General features: G+C 39.3%; 1 protein-coding gene across 2 annotated transcripts in view; it reads left to right on the plus strand.

Annotated features, from left to right (window-relative positions):
• The first annotated feature begins 7485 nt into the window (after positions 1 to 7485).
• Positions 7486 to 21590, plus strand: part of ptpn11b (protein tyrosine phosphatase non-receptor type 11b) — a 46593-nt gene continuing 32488 nt past the window's right edge. For both annotated transcript variants that reach the window (XM_022195424.2, XM_022195425.2), the window contains exon 1: positions 7486 to 7608. In XM_022195424.2, coding sequence (XP_022051116.1) covers positions 7595 to 7608 — 14 coding nt within the window. In that variant the 5' untranslated portion in view covers positions 7486 to 7594. The remainder of the gene's footprint in view (positions 7609 to 21590) is intronic.

Below are 21590 nucleotides of genomic sequence, written 5' to 3' on the forward strand. Positions count from 1 at the left end.
GCCATTCTTGTCGGTCGTCTAATTTTTTTCTGTCATTTCCATTTTTTGCTATTTTAATTTGCAACACTTTACACAAATCTGGAAGAAAGATCAAATGAGGGATCCCCCTCCGTGTATGACCACCTGTTCTCATGAGACCAAAGTTCCATACTTAGATTGCATGAGGACAACTGAGCCGTCTCCATGGCAACTATCTGCTGATTAAGACTATGGGATGTGGCTGAAAAAGATAGCAAGTGGACCTTGTGTCAAGAGTATTTTGCCAAATATTGATTCCAGGCCAGAACTTGAACTTAATGCCCTCATATCTTTTTCCTCTGCGACAGGTCAATACTAATACGGAATAAGGTACACATGTGCAGCTGTAATAAAAGGGCAATTGGAAGAGAAACACACCTTCCCAGGTTTGTTTTGTGACATTACAGGTATTTCTGGGAACATATTGGTTTTAAAACTGCCATATTATAAGTACAGTTTGGTAAGAAAGCTTCAGCATCCGATGAAATCACAGCATCAGTCTCCTCTTCATTGTTAGTTTTCAAGCATCTGCACACATTGAGGCAACACAAGTCAAGACTTGATTCTGTGTCCTGTCTTAGCGAGAGGTTTCTGCTCACATATCGAATGAAATGTCCAAGACAAGCAGTGCTCTTTCAAATCAAAAGCAATTTTAGCTAGCGCACTCAAACGCACATCTATAAACCGCATATCTGGCTACAGTGATGTTTACTCCTTAGAATTCAAATCACCTACAGCAATCTCTGGTGTCTCTTTGCTAATTGAAACCCTGAAATTCATGAGGGGGGAAAAAAAAGTAGATGCTGCACAGCTTCATACATCATTCAGTACATCCCAAATCTGTCTTGAGCATTTTCATTAAGCCTGAGATTTAATGAGTTTAATGTATTCCTTACTAATGACAGAGAAGGACACTGCATCTTGTGTTGTGTTAATTAAAACTCTATGAAATGGTGTAAATTAAATAGTTTTGCCCAGTGAGGGATCCCGCTGTGGAAAGATCGTTTTCAAGTTAATAAGTGTGAGTAGTTTGATTAAAGGGTTTTCCAGGAATTAAATTAAAGCAAAATATAACGGTCATATTTGGAGCCAAATAATGAGGTAAAGGATCGCTTCCAGGGTGACACCCAGAGGATTTAAGGGGCTTCGAGTTGAAATATGTCTTTTGGAGGACACATGATTCACAGAAGCAAGGAGACACAGAAAGCTAATTCTTATTCATGTATTGAGCAACTGACTGGCTTTGAGAAGAACTGCATAAGCAAGAGCTCCGAGGCAGCAATAACATTTTCAGATGTGTGTTTTTTGAAGCACGTATTGAGGAATGCAGTTTGTTCAAAGGTCAAAGTGGATTCATGAATTATGCAACAATCTCAGGTCTTCTCCGGATAAAATCTCCTCGGTTCTTCCAAACTGAACCAGACATGGGACCATATCGTCATCGGTGATGGAAGAAGCTGTTCTTAGAAAATCACTGGATGACTTTCTTGTGAGTGTTCTCTAAAAGCTTGGACAGTGACTAAATAAAAGACCTCACCCATAAAGTTTCTCTCTCACAGCTATTTGTGTCCACGTGGTAATAAAAGTTCTGTCTCTCTGTCGAGGCTCCAGCTGTCCAGTTGCATCACTCTCAGTATAAGACTTCTTTGTTTGCCTTCTCAGATTTTTTTCAATCTTTGCAAAGGCAGATTTGCAAGTCTCAAGGCAAAAGGGGTCAAAGGCCACCAGCCTATAGAAGCCGCCACCTCAGGGTAGAGGGGACATCCTGGTTTGCATTCCCAGGAGGGAAACTAGGCTTTGTGTTTTGGAGCCTATTTATCCCCCCCATAGACTCAACAGGACATCAGTCTGCAGGGTGATAAAAGCTAGATGTTTCAGTCCAGGAACATTACCGCTAGTATGATTTGACAACTCGTCTTGCTCTTAATTTGAGAAATGTTCTTATTTTTGTTCCACTCCTCTAGGAATCCACTGTTTTCCATTCATTTGTCTAAGGTGTAAAAATTAATCGTGACTCTCTTTAAAACTTTCTTTTGTCATGTGATCCATTCAGTCAGTGCAGTCAAAGGGTCACTATTTGTGTGGTGAAGGGGCATTTTTTTCTGGCAAAAAGGCACCTGGACTACACTAACACACAACAATGACAGAATTGATGTTTCAAACATTGGCTAATTGATTTCCAGACTAAAAAAAACAGATGACTGTCTGAAGCAGTTGGAAAATGTATATAAAAAGTCTTCCATATTTTATAGTCATAGCTGTATTGTAAAAAAAAAAAAAATCCTGACCCATCGCTTGCATCACGATAGAGCAAGTTACATTTTGATTGCCATGGTAACGCCTCCCCAATCAGTTCTATTGAGTCGTATCAAAACTTCCCCTCAAGGCATGAGCATGGAGCTTAAAGTTATTTCATACAAGGGACTGTTTTTAATGGTCACAATTACAATCTTTAAGTTCAGGGCTATTCGTAATTCCTCTCCCAGCACGAAAACATGCATAAACTCTAAAACACTGCTTGATTGACCTTTTTCTCCGACACATAAGGCAGCCAAAGTTAATGTCTCCCACTTGTCTAGTGAAATATGTGCCTGTGGGTGCAGAATTGAAACCGCTTTATGATTATGCTTTAAATTAACAGAAAATATACAAGGATGTCTCACACTGTAAATGGCAAAACCCTATAGGTGTTGTATCAGTCACATTTGGAATTGAACACTAAATGCACATTCAGTGTTACTCCAATACTCAGTTACTGCACACCATCTTCATCAATTTCCAGGATGTATCGATCCAACAGGACTGTCCTCCCTCTGCGCGACAGGGTTATTTTAACTGCTCACCAAATCTAAACAATAAACTCTATGTTCACAACCATCCATCCAGCCTGAAGCTTATTGCATTTGGCAGGAAAAAAAAACATCGAGTACAAATTCCACGGAGAGGAGAAATTCCTACTTCATCATCTCAGGGTTTTGTGTGTAGGCTGCAGCACCACATTGGGTCAAACAGTGGAAAAGCAAATCCATAGATGTGAAGCCTGTGGGCTCACAGACAATTGCATAAGCCCATCCATCCCCGAGTAGATTAACCTCCACTGATAACCACAGGGTGGTGACGTCAATGCTGCTCTGCCTCAATCCTCTCCTGCAACACCAACTGCACCAATCCGTAGGGCTGTCCCACCATGACCGTACAACACCAGAGGTATATAGATCCGCTTTGCAGCAGTACAGGAAAAACACTGCAGGGGTTAATTGCTATTGCATAAGTGGTGGGGGAAAAAAACAAAACAAAATAACAACAAAAAAACATGATGAATCAAGGCCTGCACAGTGGATGGTGGTTAGCCCTGTCGACTCACAGCCAGAAGATCCCCGGTTCGTATCCCAGCCTGGATCTTCTTCTGCATGGAGTTTACATGTTTTCCCTGTGCATATGTGGGTTTTCTCCAGGAACTCCAGCTTCCTGCCACAGCCCAACATGCTGAGGCTAACTGGTAATTCTAAATTGTCTGTAGGTGTGAATGAGTGTGATAGTTTGTCTCCATATGTGATAGAGTGGTGACCTGTCCTGCCTTCACCCTAAGTCTGCTGGGATAGACTCCAGCCCCACCATGACCCTAACGAGGATGTATAGATAATGGATGGATGATGAGTCAATGAGAAAAATAGGTGCATTCGTAGCAAGAATCCTTCTCTACTAGCACTACTTCTATTATAAAGGCCACTGTGACATGAAGCACTTTTAGTTTATTTTCAGAATAAGTAAATTCATAGTGATGCAATTTACAGCACTGACAGCAGAGAACATCATGGTATGTTTAGCTTGCTAAACAAGTTGAGTAGTGACTTTGTGGTTTTTAATTTGGACCCTGTTTTTAATTTCAAAAATGACTCAGTCAATTAGAAGCAATGATCCATTTATGCGGATGTCACAGCATGTGTCAATAAGAACTTTAATAATATTTTTTAGTTAGACTTCATGAGTAGAGAACATGACAATAATCTGATCATGCAAAACAAATGGAAAATGGTCAAATTCACTTTCTTTCTAGGTTCATCTCATGTTCCACATTAATATCACAGTGAGTGCACACTGAATTTTACATATTTAAAGATGGCCCTTGGAAGTATTTGTTTTCAGAAATCTACTAAGTGCAAGAGAAGAGGTTCACATGCTTCTGAGGATAAAAAGCTCACCCACAACACAGCAGCCCAAATAACTAATAATCAAAGTGAAACCTGCTGCCTGTTCCTGACTTAAAAAATCTGACCACAGCATTAACTTAGTGACTTGAGAGGTTACGTTCTATGGGTTCTGTAGGTATGTGGAAGCATCAGTACACTCACTAATGTCACTGCTGCAAATATCCTGCCGTGAGAAGGAAACTGAAAAATCCTTGAAATAAATCAGTCTGCATCTATCAGTCCATCCATTATCTACTCACTTTGTCCTGTGCAGGGTCATGGTTGACCAAAGTTTATCCCAGCCTACAGAACGCTCAGCATGACAGAAATATGATATTGTTTGGGGTAGTAGAAATAAAGTCTGATTCTTAATATGAATTCAATAGCTTCTTCCATTGATTTATGCAGTGGTTTTGCTTGACCTCTGCATTCAAGAATGTTTTATGAATAACTCTGGATCTCAGTTGTTCGGTTTGTTTTTTTTTCTCTGATCCGAGAAAAACTTTTAAAATTGCCCTGATTCTAGTCATCTGCCATCTCAATACGTTTTATAGCCCTAAAAATGATTTGACGTAGCTTATTAAAAACTTTGAGATATTATATTACTGCTCATAAAAGATCTGTTTAAGCTGCAATAATGTTCCGTCATGTTGAGTGTTTATTCTGGAACATTTTGCTGGATATTTGAAGCAGTGACATTTTTGTGAGTATGGGTGCGTTCTATAGCTACCTATAGAACCTGATTTCTCTAATCATTGAAGTGAATAGCAAAGTGAGTCACCATGGGGGGTAAGGAACAACAAACACATTATTTTGTTTCATTGAACGATGCTGTGGTCAGATAAGTTCTCATTAGTACATCATTTTTGTCAGAAAAATGAATAATTATTATAGTTACCAGTTTTTTATTTGGGGTTCTGTGTTGAGGGAGTTTATTTGTGAACTATTCCCTCCACATCCAGCATTTGAATCTCTTCTCCTGGATTGCTGAAAGGGTCAGTTACCAAAGTCCTATTAAATTAAAATAAATCCATGAAAAAATAACTATTTCCACTCACACCTGAATACATAACTGTGTAAATCTCACTGTGATAAGGATGTTGAACATGTGCTGGGCACAGAGAGGAATGACCTCACACAGTGTCTCACATTTTATATTCCCTTTACTCTGAATACACCCTGTGCCAAATTATTAGCCAAGTAGGTTTTTTGGTCAAAACATAGTCTTAGAAATAAGTCTGGGCCTTCCCACTTTTAAATAGTCTTCTCCTACGCTAACTTTGTATTTGTCAGACATCATTTCAAAGAAAATCACCACATACGTCAAAAGTGCATGTGCCAAATTATTAGGTAAGTTTTAGCTTTCATCAAAATAGGACAAAAAAAAGGACTTAACGGCTACAGAAAAGAGCCAAATAGTTCAGTTGCTGTCAGAAAAACTTACTCCCAATAAAATTGCCAAGAAATTGGGAAGAGATACTCGGACCATGAAAAAGTATATCAAAAACAGTCAAGATGGCAGAAAAAAAGCGAGTTGAAAAGAAAAGAAGAACGCTATCATCAAAGGATCTGAGAAGAATTAAGCGAGAAGCAGCCAGACGACCGCTGGCATCAAGTTCTACCATCTTTATAAGCTGTGACTTACCTGAAGTTCCTGTAAGTACCAGAAGCCGCATCCTAAGAGAGTACGGAACAGTCAAGAAATCACAGCCTCCACTTGAGGTCAGGGGATGACGGTGGCCAAATCATCAATCTGCTGTCCTTGAAACCTTTTTTAGCCAGCCATGATGTGGTAAACTTTGAGGCATGGGATGGTGCGTTGTCCTGCATCAGAATGAGAGCCTTTTTGAAAGAAGCAGGCTTCTTGTTGAACCATTGTTTGAACAGGGTGTTGCTTAGTAGCTCGCAGTATGTCTCAGAGTTGATTTTTACCTCTTCTGGAACTCGAAAGGGACCCACAACTTCATCTTTAATAAGTCCTGCCCAAACCATGACACCACCGCCATCTTGCTGCCGCTGTAAACGTCATGGGGTTTCCTTTCCATTGGCCACCCATCCTCTTGCACATGCACTTTTGACATATGTGGTGATTTTCTTGCTTTAAATGTAATATAATTTGAAATGATGTCTGACAAATACAAAGTTAGCGTAGGAGAAGACTATTTAAAAGTGGGAAGGCCCAGACTTATTTCTAGTTTTGGCCAAAAAACCTACTTGCCTAATAATTTGGCACAGGGTGTATAAAGATTTCTGACTGGGCTTTTTTCACAGTCAGATTATTATCATTTCCTCTGCTGCTGAACTCAAACGAATTTGAAGCCATGTAGAGACTATAATTAAAGTTCTTACTGACACATGCTACTCAGGTAAATATTGTAGACCAGGAGTGTCAAACATATGGCCCTTGGGCCAAAAGTGGCCCACCAGAGGGTCCAATCCGATCCATGGAATGACTTTGGAAAGTGTAAAAATTACAGAGAAGACATTAACTGCAAATTGTAAATGTATAAAATTGAAATCGTTTCCAGATCTTGACAAGTTTTTGATCATAAAGTAAAATACTACATTGTTCAGTTCCAGACACCTGTGACTAAATGTTTTGTGCTTTTGTAGATAGTCTGTGATCTGTAAATTGTAATGTGTAAATGTTAAACTGAGGCACTTGTTTTCCTTAAGGAATTTCAGGTTGTTCATATTTAATTTGTAAAAAAGATTTCAATATGAACACTTTCAGAACTGCACTTTTTTTTGCACTAAAACAAAGTTATTTATAGGTTATTTTGCTGTGATTGTGCTGCTCCAGCCCACTTGAGATCAAATTGGGCTATATGAATTAAAATGAGTTTGACACCCCTGTTGTAGAACAAGAATCTACAAAATAAAATATAATAAATTGCATGTATAACACAATATAACTTACGCCGTGGGGGTGTGGAGAATGAAGGCTGATTCTTAATATGAATTCACCTATTTTTTTCCCACTAGCAAATCATATTAAAGTTATCATCTCAAAAACTGGGGGGCTGGGCTGAGCTTCCTGTGTGTCAAGATCCCAATAACGTTAACATTGACTCTGACAAGAAAATTGCTGTTAAATTAAAAAATAAAAGCCCAAATAGGAAATAAAAAATAGGACAAATAACATGAAAAAATGTCACGACTACACAGTATATAGAGAAACTTTCGGATAACCGGCTATTTAGATACAACGTAGAAATTCACCTGCTGCAGATTCCGTCTCCTGATGGGAGCTTTATTTTGAAGGGGCTGAGCAGAATGAGTCGGTGTGCGCAGCTTCACGGCAGGTTGAACAGCCTCGGTCCGCTCAGAGGCTCGGCAGAGGCAGCAGGAACGTTTGAGGACACTGACAGCTTTCAGAGACTGCTATGACATCTCGCAGGTAAAGTGGACTTTGTTTTGCAGACTGACAGTCGGTTCCGTTTTTACCGCAAACCGTCAGACTACCGGCGGTCGGAGGCGACACGGCCGCTGCGCCTCAACTTTACTTTTCGCCGCGGACCTTCATATTAACACCTCGTATTCCAGCCTCTTCTCAAAGAAGCTGCGTAAATGTTTGTGTTGTAGCTGTGAGTTACTCAGCTGTTTGACTCGAAGTGGGGCGACAACACAAGCAGACTAGAGCCTGCTTAAACTGTGTTACCTGCTGAGACTCTCCTCAACTCTCTCTGCTGTCATTCATTCAACCATTTGCATTTTGGCGTGCAGGGCTTTGTGAAGGTTGTGATTTATTTCTGACAAAGTCCGTGTTTAACCCTTAGATGCTCCAGTGATTGAACCTTAAACTCTTCCACAAAATGACCCGTATGATAATTATAATTTTTTGTAATTTTGGTTAAGAATAATAATTAGTTTTACTGTTTTTTTTAATTATATTTTTGTACACACACGAATGATTTCATGTTTGAAATATGTTTATTTTTCACTTTATAACAGATTTTAAACATTTTGATAATTGAAGAAGAAGAATATTACACATGGCAGCAATAGAAGAATGTCAGCATCCATTTTATTGACAGTTTTCCACTCTTTTTCTCTAACTGTTGCTGATTTCTGTCTGTCCAAGTTTGTGTACTGCATCACCTGTTGTATGCTATTACCAGTGATAAAGAGCTTCGGGTAGTCGTACAAATACTAGAATTTCTTTAAAAGTATTAAAGGCAACTTAGAAATTAAATGGATTGATATCAAAAACATTTATGAGGAACAACTGGAATATAAAATTTAAAAAAACTTTTCATTACAAATATATTGCGAGAAAATGATGTCACCGGGTCATTTTTGACCGACTTATGCATCTATTGGTAAAACTTAAACATAGATATTTAGATTCTTTTATACAGGGCTGACTCTAAGGACTATTTTTCTGTCATTTAATCTGCAGTTTTCTATTTTAACTAATAAAGAATTGATGTACATGATTTATTTATGACCAGAAGGGAAAAAAACATTGCTATATTTAAGACAATACATGTAATATATTAAAGTGCAAAACTGTAGAGTTCAACTGGGCACTCCAACTTGACAAAAAAGCATGTCTATTTAAAAGAAAGAGAGTAAGTGGTGCAAGAAATCCAAGTTTCTATGGAACCTACTAAAAACATGCAGACCAGTTTGTGACACGTCTCAGAAATAAACTCAGCAGCTTCCAGCTAACAGCTGTTTAACATGTAGTCTTCATGGGCGCCTACCGTTGTCTGACAACAGAGGCAGAAAAAAATGTAAAGAAATCAGCTTTAATGGAAAGTTTGCTGGATTAAATGCAGTATATTTTAGCACAGAGAGCAGGAGAGAAGCAACATCTTCAGGGGTTTGTGCGTTGGGCCACTGAAACTCTGCACAGTTTACAAACCACCATTTTGGCCCACAATAGTTTGAAGTATATTCTCTAAGCCTTTGGGTCTTTGGAAGCTTTTACATTTAACTGAAGTGGCCATTGTCTGAAACTGAAGGGCTGCAGCTGACCAAAGAAAAACAGAAAATTAAAAAAAAAAAAAAAAAGCTAAATATACTGATGTTGACGCGTTTTGTCGATTAATTTGTTTTCTAGTAAGTGCTCAAGAGACACGATTTAACAGTTTATTTGATTTCAGTATATATACTTTATATATAAATATATATATAACACTCTCCTATGTATTTTTTATCATGTGTACATCTGTGGGTTATTTGTGATTTGTGGATCTCCCTGATGCATTATCCAGCTCAGGATTTGATGAGTTCAGTGCTACAGGAGGCTGTAATTAACAATCTAGACTCAAATGGATGGTTTTTTTTTTTTATTTTGTGTTATTGTATCATCTAACTTAAGATTTTGCGCTTGATAGAAGTTCAGGTACCTTACATTATATATTACGCAGTACCTCTTGTATGTGTACGTAAAAAAAAAAAAAAAAAAGAGGAAAAAACTATTCAGAGTTGTAAAGGGTTCACGTCATTTTGTGTGTTGCCGAGAAATGGAGCTATTTAAAGTGAAGCGCTTCTTTCAAGCTGACGTTTTAACTAAACTGCACAAGTTTCATGGCAGTTTGTTTCTAATCAAGATGACCTCTGAAATGTTGACTACAGCCACCAGCTTGCCTCAAAGCCATTACGGATGTTGTGGACTCAAGAAAATGCAGCGTTGGCAGTCACAGAGTTTACAGTTGATACAAATAGTCTATATGGGTGGAAAAGTTAGCATGTGCATCGTATCTCATGATGTTTGACAAACGACACTGTGCTCTATATGCAGTTTTGCCCATTAAGGACAAATAAATACTTTTCAAGCTGTCAGAATATAATAACCTGTTTGTGTCCTTTAGAGTAATGAATTCTGGACCAATACATGTATGGTTAAACGCACAACATTTACATAAATGGGTGAATTTGTCCGGGCGTGTGTGTGCACTGAAAATAAAAAGTCATTTAAAAAATGCTGATACAAACAGTTTGGACACTTTCTCATAAGATTTAACTCTGGCATCCACAATAGTTTTTTTTTTTGTTTTTTTTTTGTGCTTCGGATGACAAAGTTTGCAGAGCTTTGTGGTGCTGATTTAAATGGTCAAACAAACTGGTCATGTCGTCTCGTATGGTGGTGACAAATTGCTGACGATGTAATGTTTTTATGGTCAACTTCATCCGTTCAGCAGCTGAAATATTTCCATATTACTGACAAGGGCTGCACGATTAAGGGCAAAATGTTAGTCATGATTATTTTAATCACTGTTGCAATCGCAATTTCACTTTTAATGATTGTCATGGTTTTGGAGACAATATAGTTTTATTGCACTTTGACATTTAAATGAAAGACAGAGAACTGCTTTAACTTCTGTGTTGTGCTCCATTTCAGCTAATGCACACATTTGCAATAAAACTAGACTTAAGATATAATTCTTCTTCTTCTTCTGCTCATCGATAGACGCTACACTTTACAGATTTTCCCGAAAAACGACAAAAGGGTGATGTTTGGCCAAAAATTACTTAGAAAATAGTAGAATAAGGATGCCAGATTTACCATAAGCCAGGAGATTTTACCTGCACAAGCTATTTTCAATTAGATGAGTTTTGTGTAAGCATTTTAAACATCAGTATCGCAGTTGATCATATTCCTTTTATTGTGAGAAGCTAAAGTTATGCAGCCCTGAAACTAATGGGTTTTTTTTCGCAACCGAATCGTCCTTATCAGCGTTTCTTTCCTACGCCTCCCTCATATTGCTGCTCACAAGTGGAGCCTTTGTAGATTAGTTATGGAAAATGAGAACCACGACAGTTTTCTTTTTGTATCAAACAGAAAAAAGTTGTAGTGTGATGTGTTTGAGTTAGCTTGCCTTACTACATATCGCATTCCCTGCAACACCATGTATTCTGCAGCTCTAATAACGCACAACATTTCCGTAATCATTGTCCATTGCCACTCTTCGCTCCTTTCCGTTGTACCTTGAAGCAAAGATGCAGCTACATGCTGTACACAGTTTATACTGGTGGTGTGTACTAAGCTATCAAGTACAACCTAAATACTTGTAAGCTTGCATCCGTAACTGTTTATTCATCAGACTGTTTGGAAGACTCTTTCCAGTTTGCGTGTCCGTCATATTTATTTGAATCAAAATGCACAAATGAAAAGCCTGACCAAAACAAACTGTGCATGCATGCATAACTTAAGTAGGCAGATTAATTTCTGTAAGTCGAACAAGCATTTAGTTGACATACTGTATTTAAGTGTTAGTCAATTACCTAAAAGCTGAACTCACTTTTATTTCCAGTGTCCAAATAAAGTATGTGGCTCAGATTACTGGATTACTTGGAGAAAAGCTGTTGCCGCCACAGCATTGTGAAAAATAATGAGTGAAATGTTTTCACACCTGCTGAGAATAGCGGGGAAAAGAAACTATGAAGCAAGTATCGGTGCCATAAACTCTCACTTTGTCACAGGAATAAGACTTCAAGTTCATTTATTTCATAGATGTTTGTGAGATTTAGAGGAAGCACTTGTGAGCCGACAGACGTTCAGCTGCCTCGGGGGCCGACGCCGCCAGCAGGCTCAGATCAGAGTTGAGGGGAAAACACTGAGACTAAGTTTAAAGCTGTTTTCATCGCAGCCAGTTTCCACGGTTTGTCGATTGGTTGAGACTTATATGACTGTTGCTCTGTGGCTCGTTTTGTACTTCCTGAGCTGAAATACCACAGAGGAACAATACTACAATGTGAGCCATTTTGATCTAACAGACCTCCTCTTCTGCCGATGATCATATCAGTCTGGCTCCCCGTTTCAGGAAGGATTTTAATTCATCATAATATTGGGCAGGGCTGGAGTTTCCTCTTGTTTTGTCATTATTGTCTTTGTGGTGAAGATTTGTGGCTGTTAAGTAATAATGGAAGTGTTTGTACTGCCCCTCATTGTGATTGTGCATTCAGTACAATCACTGAACACTGGAAGGAGTTCAGTAGAAATGTGGGCCGAGAGAATCACTTTACACTGCTCTGCCATTTTTATTTTGCCAGTTAATTCTGTGTAGTGTTACAAACTTTCCCCTATTGGAAAGCACCTCTGCCCCCCCCCTCCCCCTTTGTTCATGGAACAGATCTCGTCTGTCACTGAAACTCATTTGACCAGCTGAGAACAGTGAGTCAGTTTTCTCGATAAGCCGACAGGAAAACAACAGCCCATGTGGAGGAATAAGATAGCGCTGCCAACATTTCCAGGAGTGCACTGAGCCCACTGTTGGAGTATTTTTTTCCAGATGCATGTTTTGCATTTTATTCATTTACTCAGACACAAAGCAGTGCAGATATAATATAGGAGACAAAACATGACTTTTTCATCAGCTCCACGTGCCCATTTAAGGGGAACATGGTTAGTAGTAGCTTTCAGAAGTAGAAGGAAGATGCATTTTTATGTGTGTGTCAAATGTTTGTGATTTGACATATCAGAACTGCATTCGTCAGACCGAGTAGTGCATGTCTGAGCTGAGGTTTGATCAGGTCAATAGAGACACGACTGCTGTTGTTTCTAGATCTTCTCTGTAGATTACTGACTTAGAATATAAGTCGCGCTCATTTGAATACGATTCAGTAAAAAAATGATCGCTTCCTAGTATCTTTGACTGGTGAAACGAGTAAGGTCACAGTTTTCTACTTTCTGCACCTTGAAGGTTTGTTAGGGATGTAAGTTGTGTCATCTGTGTCATGCTACAAGGACATCAAATGAGCATGAAAACCAACATGGGTCGTTCTGATGTGATTTGTAGTGCTAATGAGCAAAAAGATCACGCTTTCTGTTCATGCTTGGTTTCTGCTTGTGCATGGAATGTGTGCATCTCCACGCATAGCCTAGAAAGTAGCATGTAAGAACTCCAGATCTGTGGTGCATGTGGTTGTCTGAGTGTACGTCTGCAGTGGAGTATAATCTACGCTGAAAAAGAGGAGCAAAGTGACCGCCTACTGATACTGACCTTTCGACTTCTTTTTGGTGTCAGGTTGATGCCTTTGCAAACTGGCAGGTTTGTCTCAAGATGTACTTTGATTAAACTTTCTTATTTTCCATTAATTCTTTATATGGCGGGCGTATCTTCACTTTATTGTTTAACCCAGCAAACCTTTAAAACTGAGGGTTTCGCTTTGCGTCGTCCAACATAAAGCCAAAAATCCCAGTTTCTGCCAATGCACGATTCATCCCCGTGTTTTTTTTTTTAAAGGGATTGTAACATTTGATATTTTGCTCTCAGATTTTCTAAGTTTTTACACAGCAAAATGGCAAAGCAGTCAATTTTTAAATATTTATTGTCAGTGGAGCAATAGCACTATTTAAAGGGGTCGATATGATTTTTAAGTCCACACTTTTTCCCCCCCTCCATATTTTGTGTTTGGCACTCATTACAAGAAGTCAGGTGTGTAGTAATTACTTTCTATGATCAGTTCAGAAACTTAAATTTTCACATTCTGTTTAAAAAAGAAAGGCTGGATGTGTCTGTGTAAAACATGAGTTATTTATTAACCGATAATGCCCAAAGCTGTTTTTAGTCAGTGTTTCACAAGTCCTGTTTACTGTAGGTCTCAAACTCGCTATGCCGTTTGTTATAAGTTGTTTTTGCATGATTCCAAAATGACCAAATTACCTGGAAAGCTTTGACTTTTTGTCATATTACTAGCTTTTTTTGCGGTCAGTTAATCGACTTCTTGCAGGTCACAAATGTTTAAGTGCTGCAAAAGGTGCATGTGAGCAGTGTTTGAATCAGTTTGTTATTTGGCAAATTCTGCTGAGCTGACTGGCTGGTGCTACACAGAGCAGTGAACTATCCAGTGATTTAGGGGTGGTGGAAGGAGTTTTCTTTTTTTTTTTTACTTCATGTAAATACCCCAGATCATCAGCAGGGCTAAAAATAGGTGCAACATTACCAATATCCACACCCCAGGGCTTGTCTGTGACCAATATAGCCCCAGCAGAGACTTTCATGCTGCGCTGTGGCTGCTAAGAATATCACCTTTTTGTCAGCGGACCTAGACAGGCATGCTTTAAATAGCTGTCGAGGGCTATATTGAACCTGAGACATTATGCAAGAGGATAGAGTGGTGGCTGGATGCATGCTGAGCCTGGTTCCCTTCAACCAGCCCAAGGCCTAACCTGCAGCTCCCAGCTGCCTCTGTCTCTCCCACAGTACATCCAATTTATTCTCTTCTTTCCTGTCGACGTCTCGTCAGATAACCCCAGTCTGTTTGAAGTCTCGTTCTCTTTGCCTTGTCGCTGTCTCTCTTCTCCTTGCTGCCCAAGGCCAGATGCAGGGAAATGGGGCGCCTGGTGGTTGTCAAAGGGAATCCTATTCTTGGAAAGCCCTGAGTCACTCCTGCTCCTGCAGTCATGATCTAAGGAGGAGAGGGAGGTGGAAAATATGGACAAGGTTGGATAGGAAGGGCATGCTGTTCAGCCCGCTTGAAAGACCTGACAACTGACTCACAGGTGTAGTCCCACAGACTTTTCAGTTAAATTAAAAGAGTAGACATACCTTTTGGGACCTTCAGTGATATTAATCAGCAGGGGAATGCACTGTAGTCATCTTTGAGTTTGGATCTGTGCTATGTCATTGTAATGCTGATTATGTGGTCTTTTAATAGCACTACCCATTGTATGAAGTATAGATGGTGTTTTTTTTTTGTAGCTATTTGGTCTGCAAACATATAAAACAGTCTGTGTTAATGAGGTTCAGTGCGACATACGCTCACTGAACTTTAACTTTACATACTCTCTGAGTAAACAAAACAAGTTGTGGTGAGCTTCCCATGAGAAGGGAGTTCTTTGCCATTAATTGTGCTTTCTGTTTTTATTGTTTAATGTATTTACTTAACTGGTCTACTATCAACAAGCCTGGCAGATTCAGATATGTAGCTCTAATTAAACTAACCAAACAGCGAGAGATAAAGCATTTTAATATGCTTCACTGGTTCTCCAAGTCACAAGAAAAATAGCCAGTCCTATAAATGAGCAGTGATAATCTTTTAATGCACTGTTTAAAAATGAACATATTTCCAGTGCAATCCTGCTCCTCTCAGGTTTGAATATACATTTTAAATGTAGTTTTGAATGAGTGCCCTAAAGTTTGAGAGTTACAATATGTTAATCAACATATGGCAGCAATAACTTCATTAAATTAACACTTACTTCTCAAAAGTGGTGTGGTAGTTGAGAACACATCACAGCAGCACTAGTTCTAAGCACAGTACTTTTTTTTGCAACTGGTTTATGTGACATTTGAATATTTGCAAGCAAATAAGCAGCTCCAGTCTTTTTATTTTACTGATTCTAACCAGGTTTGTTGTTGCACACGTTTCTTGGTGAGTAATGGTCCAACAGTTAATGATTAAACACGCCGACACACACAGAAAGAGAAAGGCAAAATACATTTTGTCCTGCTCTACACAGATAGTCGCATCACAAAATAATGGTGTCTTTACAGATCTCAAAAAGGCTTCCGAGAAAACCTACGGAGAACCTCACAGCCCAGATTACATAAGTGACATTTGAGGGAAATGAGTTTCATAATTAAAAATAAAATGTCTTGTTTGTTCTCCCTCATATGAAAAGGACAGCGTTGAAATCGGAGCCAAAATCAAACTGTACAAGGAAACCGTGGAACTATTTCGATGCAAATTACTGAGACATTCAGTTTGAATAAAAGCTGTGAGGAACTTAACATGGATCGGTGGATATTAGACGAAAAGCTGTACAAGGATCTTATGAGATAAATTTGGCAGCTTTGCATTTTGATAACTGAATTTTAAGAAGTACAATATCTAGAAATGCTGAAGTCTGACAGTGCTTTATAGCAGACAGCAGTGAGGAAAGAGAAATGTTTAATTTTGGTAATTTATGTGATTTCAAAATGTTCCATTGCTTTATGTTTTTGAATTCAGTTGGTAAAAGTTATGAAGCCAAAGCAATGCCTGTTTTCTGTAATGTTAAAATCATCAGTCTAGCCCACTTAAGTAGAATGCAAATATTAGGAAAAGTCCATTTTCTGGACTTGTTGTTATAATACAGCAACATTTGTGCTTCATGATGAGCACCAGAGGCTTTGCAAGGTTGTTGTAAAAACGAATTCAAACTGTGCCAGTTTTAAAGGACTTAAACATTTTTTATTCTTTCCTATTTTGTTGTTGTTGTGCTTTGCAAAGATTTTTCCTGTTGTTGAAATTACTTTTATTTTAATATTATGTATTAGGTACAAACACAGCTTAAGGCAATGTAATTAATATTCAGAAGTTCATATTTGTTACCACGGTGGCACAGTGTTGGGAACGGCAACTTAGTTTTGTTCATTCATCAGTCTATTCACCAGTCAGACTGAAACTATGGAAAGGTTCGTTTGTTATGAATTTTTGCATGTAGTTTTGTAATCCCCATAGAATGAATTTTAATGAATGTTGCTAACTGCTGTTGAATGGATTTCCATGAAACGTGGTGCAGAAATGCATGCTTTGCCTTGAATAAGCCACAGTAGCTTTGGTGTTCCTCTCACTTCTTGTCGTTGTCATCAGGTTGCAATTTGAATTTGTCTTTACAACGATCATTGCAACCATGGACAGTCTCTAGTGTGACTGCTGGTTTTTAGGTTTGTTGTTCATAATGAACTAATCAGGGAAAGTCAAATATGACACCAACTGATTAGATTTCGACAGAGATGTGGCTTATAGTCTGGATTCACAGATTTGTATCATTGCAAAATAGCGCCCCAGCGCCACTGTAACTTTAACAAGTGAACACTACATCAGCTGCCTGCTGACGGTCACGATTGCAATCTGACTGCAAATTGACCGCTGCAGACTTCTCTGTCGGCAATTATACATCAACTGAGCAGCCTTGGCGGAGTACTGCACTTTCTGAGTGCTTTTCTTATTCAGTAATGTGAATACAAATAATGAAGAAACTTTGTTATCCAGTTCTGTACAGATTAATAAATAGATATTTACGAGTAGAGGAATAAAAATGGAATATGGATCACATTTACCTCAATATTCAAAGTGGATGAAATCAGACTATATGTTCTTTGATAGGTGTAAAATTGGGAGCTGAACTACAATGAATTTCTGCCAGGCTTTTCCTCAGTGCATTTATTTTCTAACTCATTTGCAAAGCTCCCTAACCAACCCTTGCAAAATTAATAGTCTAATGGCATACTGCTGAATTGGCTGGATTGGAGGGTTTAGCTTGGCGAGGGCTAACTATGATCCGGTGTAACTACGCCACATGTAATCTCCAGGCACAGGCAACACAGCTGTTGTATTTAGCCTCCGACAAGATAGCAAGGACCTTGTAGTTGTCCAAGACCTGGCTGCGTGTTCTGGCCTGTCTTGGTCTGGTTGACAGCCAGAGAGGGCTCTGTTAGCTTTAGGATCACAGAGAGGGCTTTGGAGACACGGGAGAGCCACTGACCTCTCGGGCTATGAATGAGGAGGGAAGGTGAGGCTGAGGGAGGATCGCAGGGGGGAGCTGGTCCAGTCTGCCAGCGGCTGTCACATTCATCTGAGGTGGGAATGAGGGGAAGGCGGGGGGACGGCTGATAGCACTGACGGGTGCTGCTATCAGGCCTGCTCACGCTCATCCAAATCCCAGATTAAAAGGCCCCCGCCCCCTCTCTCCCTCTCTCTCTAACACTCTTACACAGCACCCCCTCCACTTCTGTCATTTCTCTCTATGTCTCGTCTCACTCTGTCTAACCCAGTAACACTTTTACAAGCACCCCCCACCACCCTCCCCTCTTCTCTATATCTCCCTGCTCCCTCCCTTGTGTAGCAGTGGCCAGTGCTGGATTACGAAGGTCTGACGCTGCTGAAGCAAGGGGCTGCTTCCACCACAATGGTGAGGTAGGGCAGAATCAATCCCATTCAGCTTGACTTTATTTCCTCCTTTCAGACCAGCCTGACACTTCTTTAACACATCCTCCCTCAAATAATGCCTCTAATTGTGCTATAGTTTTCTTAGTTTGATTCACTGAATGCAGCACTGATGGATGACAAATGAAAGAGCATGTGGAGACCTGGTTGTGTAGAAGTGTGTATATAAATACGCTATTTCTCTCCTTTCTCTCTCCCTGCCTCCTTGCCTTCAGCTCTCTCTAAACCTGACAAGGTTGTGTAATAGTTGCTCCTGTTGTGTGCCGAGGCATTGATCCAGTTTTTGTGTCTGCTTGCAGCCCATCTACATTGTTTTGAGAGTTTTGACGAGTGACAGCAGCACTGTGATGAGGGATTAGAAATGGATTAGTGACATAAGGCATTTTTGTCCCTCTGTTATTATTTTTCTGTATGAATCTGTGTAGGATTAAAAACAATACCACAAGTAATCTGTCTACCAGCTGACACCCGTGACCTGTCAATGGCTCCTCAGTCCAGAAACCTGAATACATTCACTAGTTCCAGTTGTAAGAAAATACATGTCAAATAAACTGAAGAACGCCTGTCAAAGATACAGCTGGTCCATCACATATTACAGTATTAGAAATACCACGTACTCTAAAGCACCATCCATTAATTAACATGACAGTGGTTGTAGTTTTTAACTTCTTGCTAATGATGTGCTAATGGTATATCAGCCCACTGTAAGTCATCTGACAAAGGTAACAACAGATCCAACAGATTTTTCCGTTTTCAACTGTAACATGGTCTGTGCATTTCTTGAGAACAAATTGAAGAGCTCTTCATCCTAATTATACACTACTGTTCAAAAGTTTGGACTCACTTAGAAATGTCCTTACTTCTGAAAGAAAATCTTTTTTTTTTTCAGTGAAGATAACATTAAATTAATCAGAAATACAATCTAGACATTGTTAATGTGGTATAAAAAAAAACTATTCTAGCTGGTAACGGTTGATTTTTAATGGAATATCTACATAGGAGTACAACGGAACATTTCCAGCAACCATCACTCCTGTGGGACATTGGGACATTGTGTTAGCTAATGTAAACACAATGTAACATTAGGCTAATTGTTGAATTAGCCTAATGTTGAAAGGCTTTTCAACAATTATCCTGTGTTGAAAGGCTAATTGGTGATTAGAAAACCCTTGCGCAGTTATGTTAGCACATGAATAAAAGTGTGTGTTTTCATGGAAAACATGAAATTGTCTGGGGGACCCCAAACTTTTGAACAGTTGTGTACATATTCATGTTATATGTAATGAAATATCACCAAATATACTGTACTATGCAAAGGTTTTCAACATTATAGATGTCTAAATTCTCGTACATTAAACAAGATCATCTCACCTTGAGGCATATGTTCATTTTATTGCAGGTGAGGTATGCAGGCAGCACAAGTGACCATGATGGTCTATCAGTTTAAAACAAAATCGGTCTATTGGTCTTCTTGAGATGCAAAAAATGAAGCATTTGGAAATTATTCTCCAGTAATCAAGCTTCCTCCCACAGTATGAAAACATGCCGAGGTTAATTGGTGATTCTGAATTGTCCATAGGTGTGAATGTGAGTGTGATTGTTTGTCTCTATGTGTAGCCTGTGATAGACTGGTGACCTGTCCAGCGTGTCTCCTGTCTTCACCTTGTGTTAGCTGGGACAGATTTCAGCCCATAAGCGACTTTAAGAAGGATTAGGTGGTGTATAGATAATGGATGGATTTTTCCCCAGTATAGTTTGAACACTTGTACAAAATGTTGTGCATGTGGATTCTACTTTTTTTTTTTTTCCAAAATTTTGTAAAGTAAATATTCCATGACATTTAGCTTTCATTTAATGCTTTTTTTTTTAATGATGTAAGTTTATGCTTGACTAAAGCCATTGTTGGCCTCTCTGCTTCGGTCTGTGGCTTTGCTGTTTCCATAGAGCTACAGGATTTTATTTTGCAGTGAAAAGTGAACCACAGTGAGAAAATGTGAGCAAAAACCAACTGCAGACAGCTGCTATGAAAGAATTCTTTAGAAAGCATTTTGCATTTAAAAAAAAAAAAGACTGTAATTACAAGAGAACATTGTTACTCCGCCAAGGAACGCAGCGAAGTTATGTGACGATCGCCGTTGGTTTGTCTGCTCAAATTTTTACGCAACAACGGACCAACGAGTTTGGATGAATTTTTCAGAGAAGGTCAGAAATGACACAAGGATCAAGTGATGAAATTTTGGTAGTGATGCGGCTTGTAGTCTGGATTCACAGTTTTGTTCTGTATCATTGCGCAGCATCACTGTAACTATGACTACAAGTGAACACATCAGCTGTCTGCTGATGATCACGACTGTGATCCTGTAACAGACCACGAATGTTTCAAAGATTTCATACGTTAGAAGTCATACAAGGACTGAGCAGCCTTGGCAGAGTACTGTGCTCTCTGACTGCTTTTCTTGTTATTGTATTGTTGATGAATGGTGTCTGTTCTGATGTCATGTCAGTAGTATATTTTTTTACTGTTTAGGGACAGGATACTGTGCTGCATGTGGACATGCCTCGTATCTGCTGTGGCTTTACTTTGAATGCTGTAGATATTATGTTTATCACTCTTTTTGTGTTGAATCATTTCCTGTTTTTCTCCAAATGCTCATGGCTCAAAATGCTCAAACATAATATCCCAATGGGACTTTCAAAGATATTTTTAATGTCACAGCGATGACCTTGTTCAATTCACCCTCCGTTCTTCCATATATTTATGACTAATCCCCTTGTAATCGCTGACAGTTTATCATTTGTACAGTTCCTCCTATAATCTGCTCCCTCGGCTCGTGGAATGAGAGAAGGTGCAGCTGCTCGGTTTTGCCCCCTGGTGAGGTTGAGGGGGGGTCAGGTGCAGTCTGGGTCAGATGTCTCGGCTGTTGGGGTGTGTTTATTGTGAGCTCCAGTCCAGGGCTTTGCCTCAGTCTCATTTTCATCATCACAGAGTCTTTGATCTGTCAGACAGGACTGCAACGGAATTGATCTTTCTGTCAACTAAATATTACAGTTTGATGTTATACTGGACTAGTCCTGTGGTTTACATCCAACAACGGAGCATCGTCAGTGACCGCAAAGTTGTTGGTTTGTTGACATTTTCCCATTTCACATTCCCTTGCTCTGCAAACCAAAGTTTTCACACAGCTTCTGTCACACATTTGGCATCCTTCCTGGTCCTCCTGTGGTGTCTGTCTCTCACTCCACCTGTCTCTTCTTTCACTCTTCTCATGTTTCCTCTCTGTCAAAGTCAAGACAACTCAGGCTGCTTTGTGATTGACAAGCTGTCAGTGTCACTTTGATTCATCTGCTGAATGCAAAATAGTGACAGTTGCCTCATTTCTAAAACCGAGCATGTCTGACATTTACATTTAGCTCCCAAGAAGCAATTCCAAACTTTTTAGATTTAGTTTTTCTAAATGTCACTCTCGCTTTATTCAATCCGAATTGTCACGCTGA

This window comes from Acanthochromis polyacanthus, chromosome 6 (genome assembly GCF_021347895.1).
Source record: "Acanthochromis polyacanthus isolate Apoly-LR-REF ecotype Palm Island chromosome 6, KAUST_Apoly_ChrSc, whole genome shotgun sequence".
Taxonomy (NCBI): domain Eukaryota; kingdom Metazoa; phylum Chordata; class Actinopteri; family Pomacentridae; genus Acanthochromis; species Acanthochromis polyacanthus.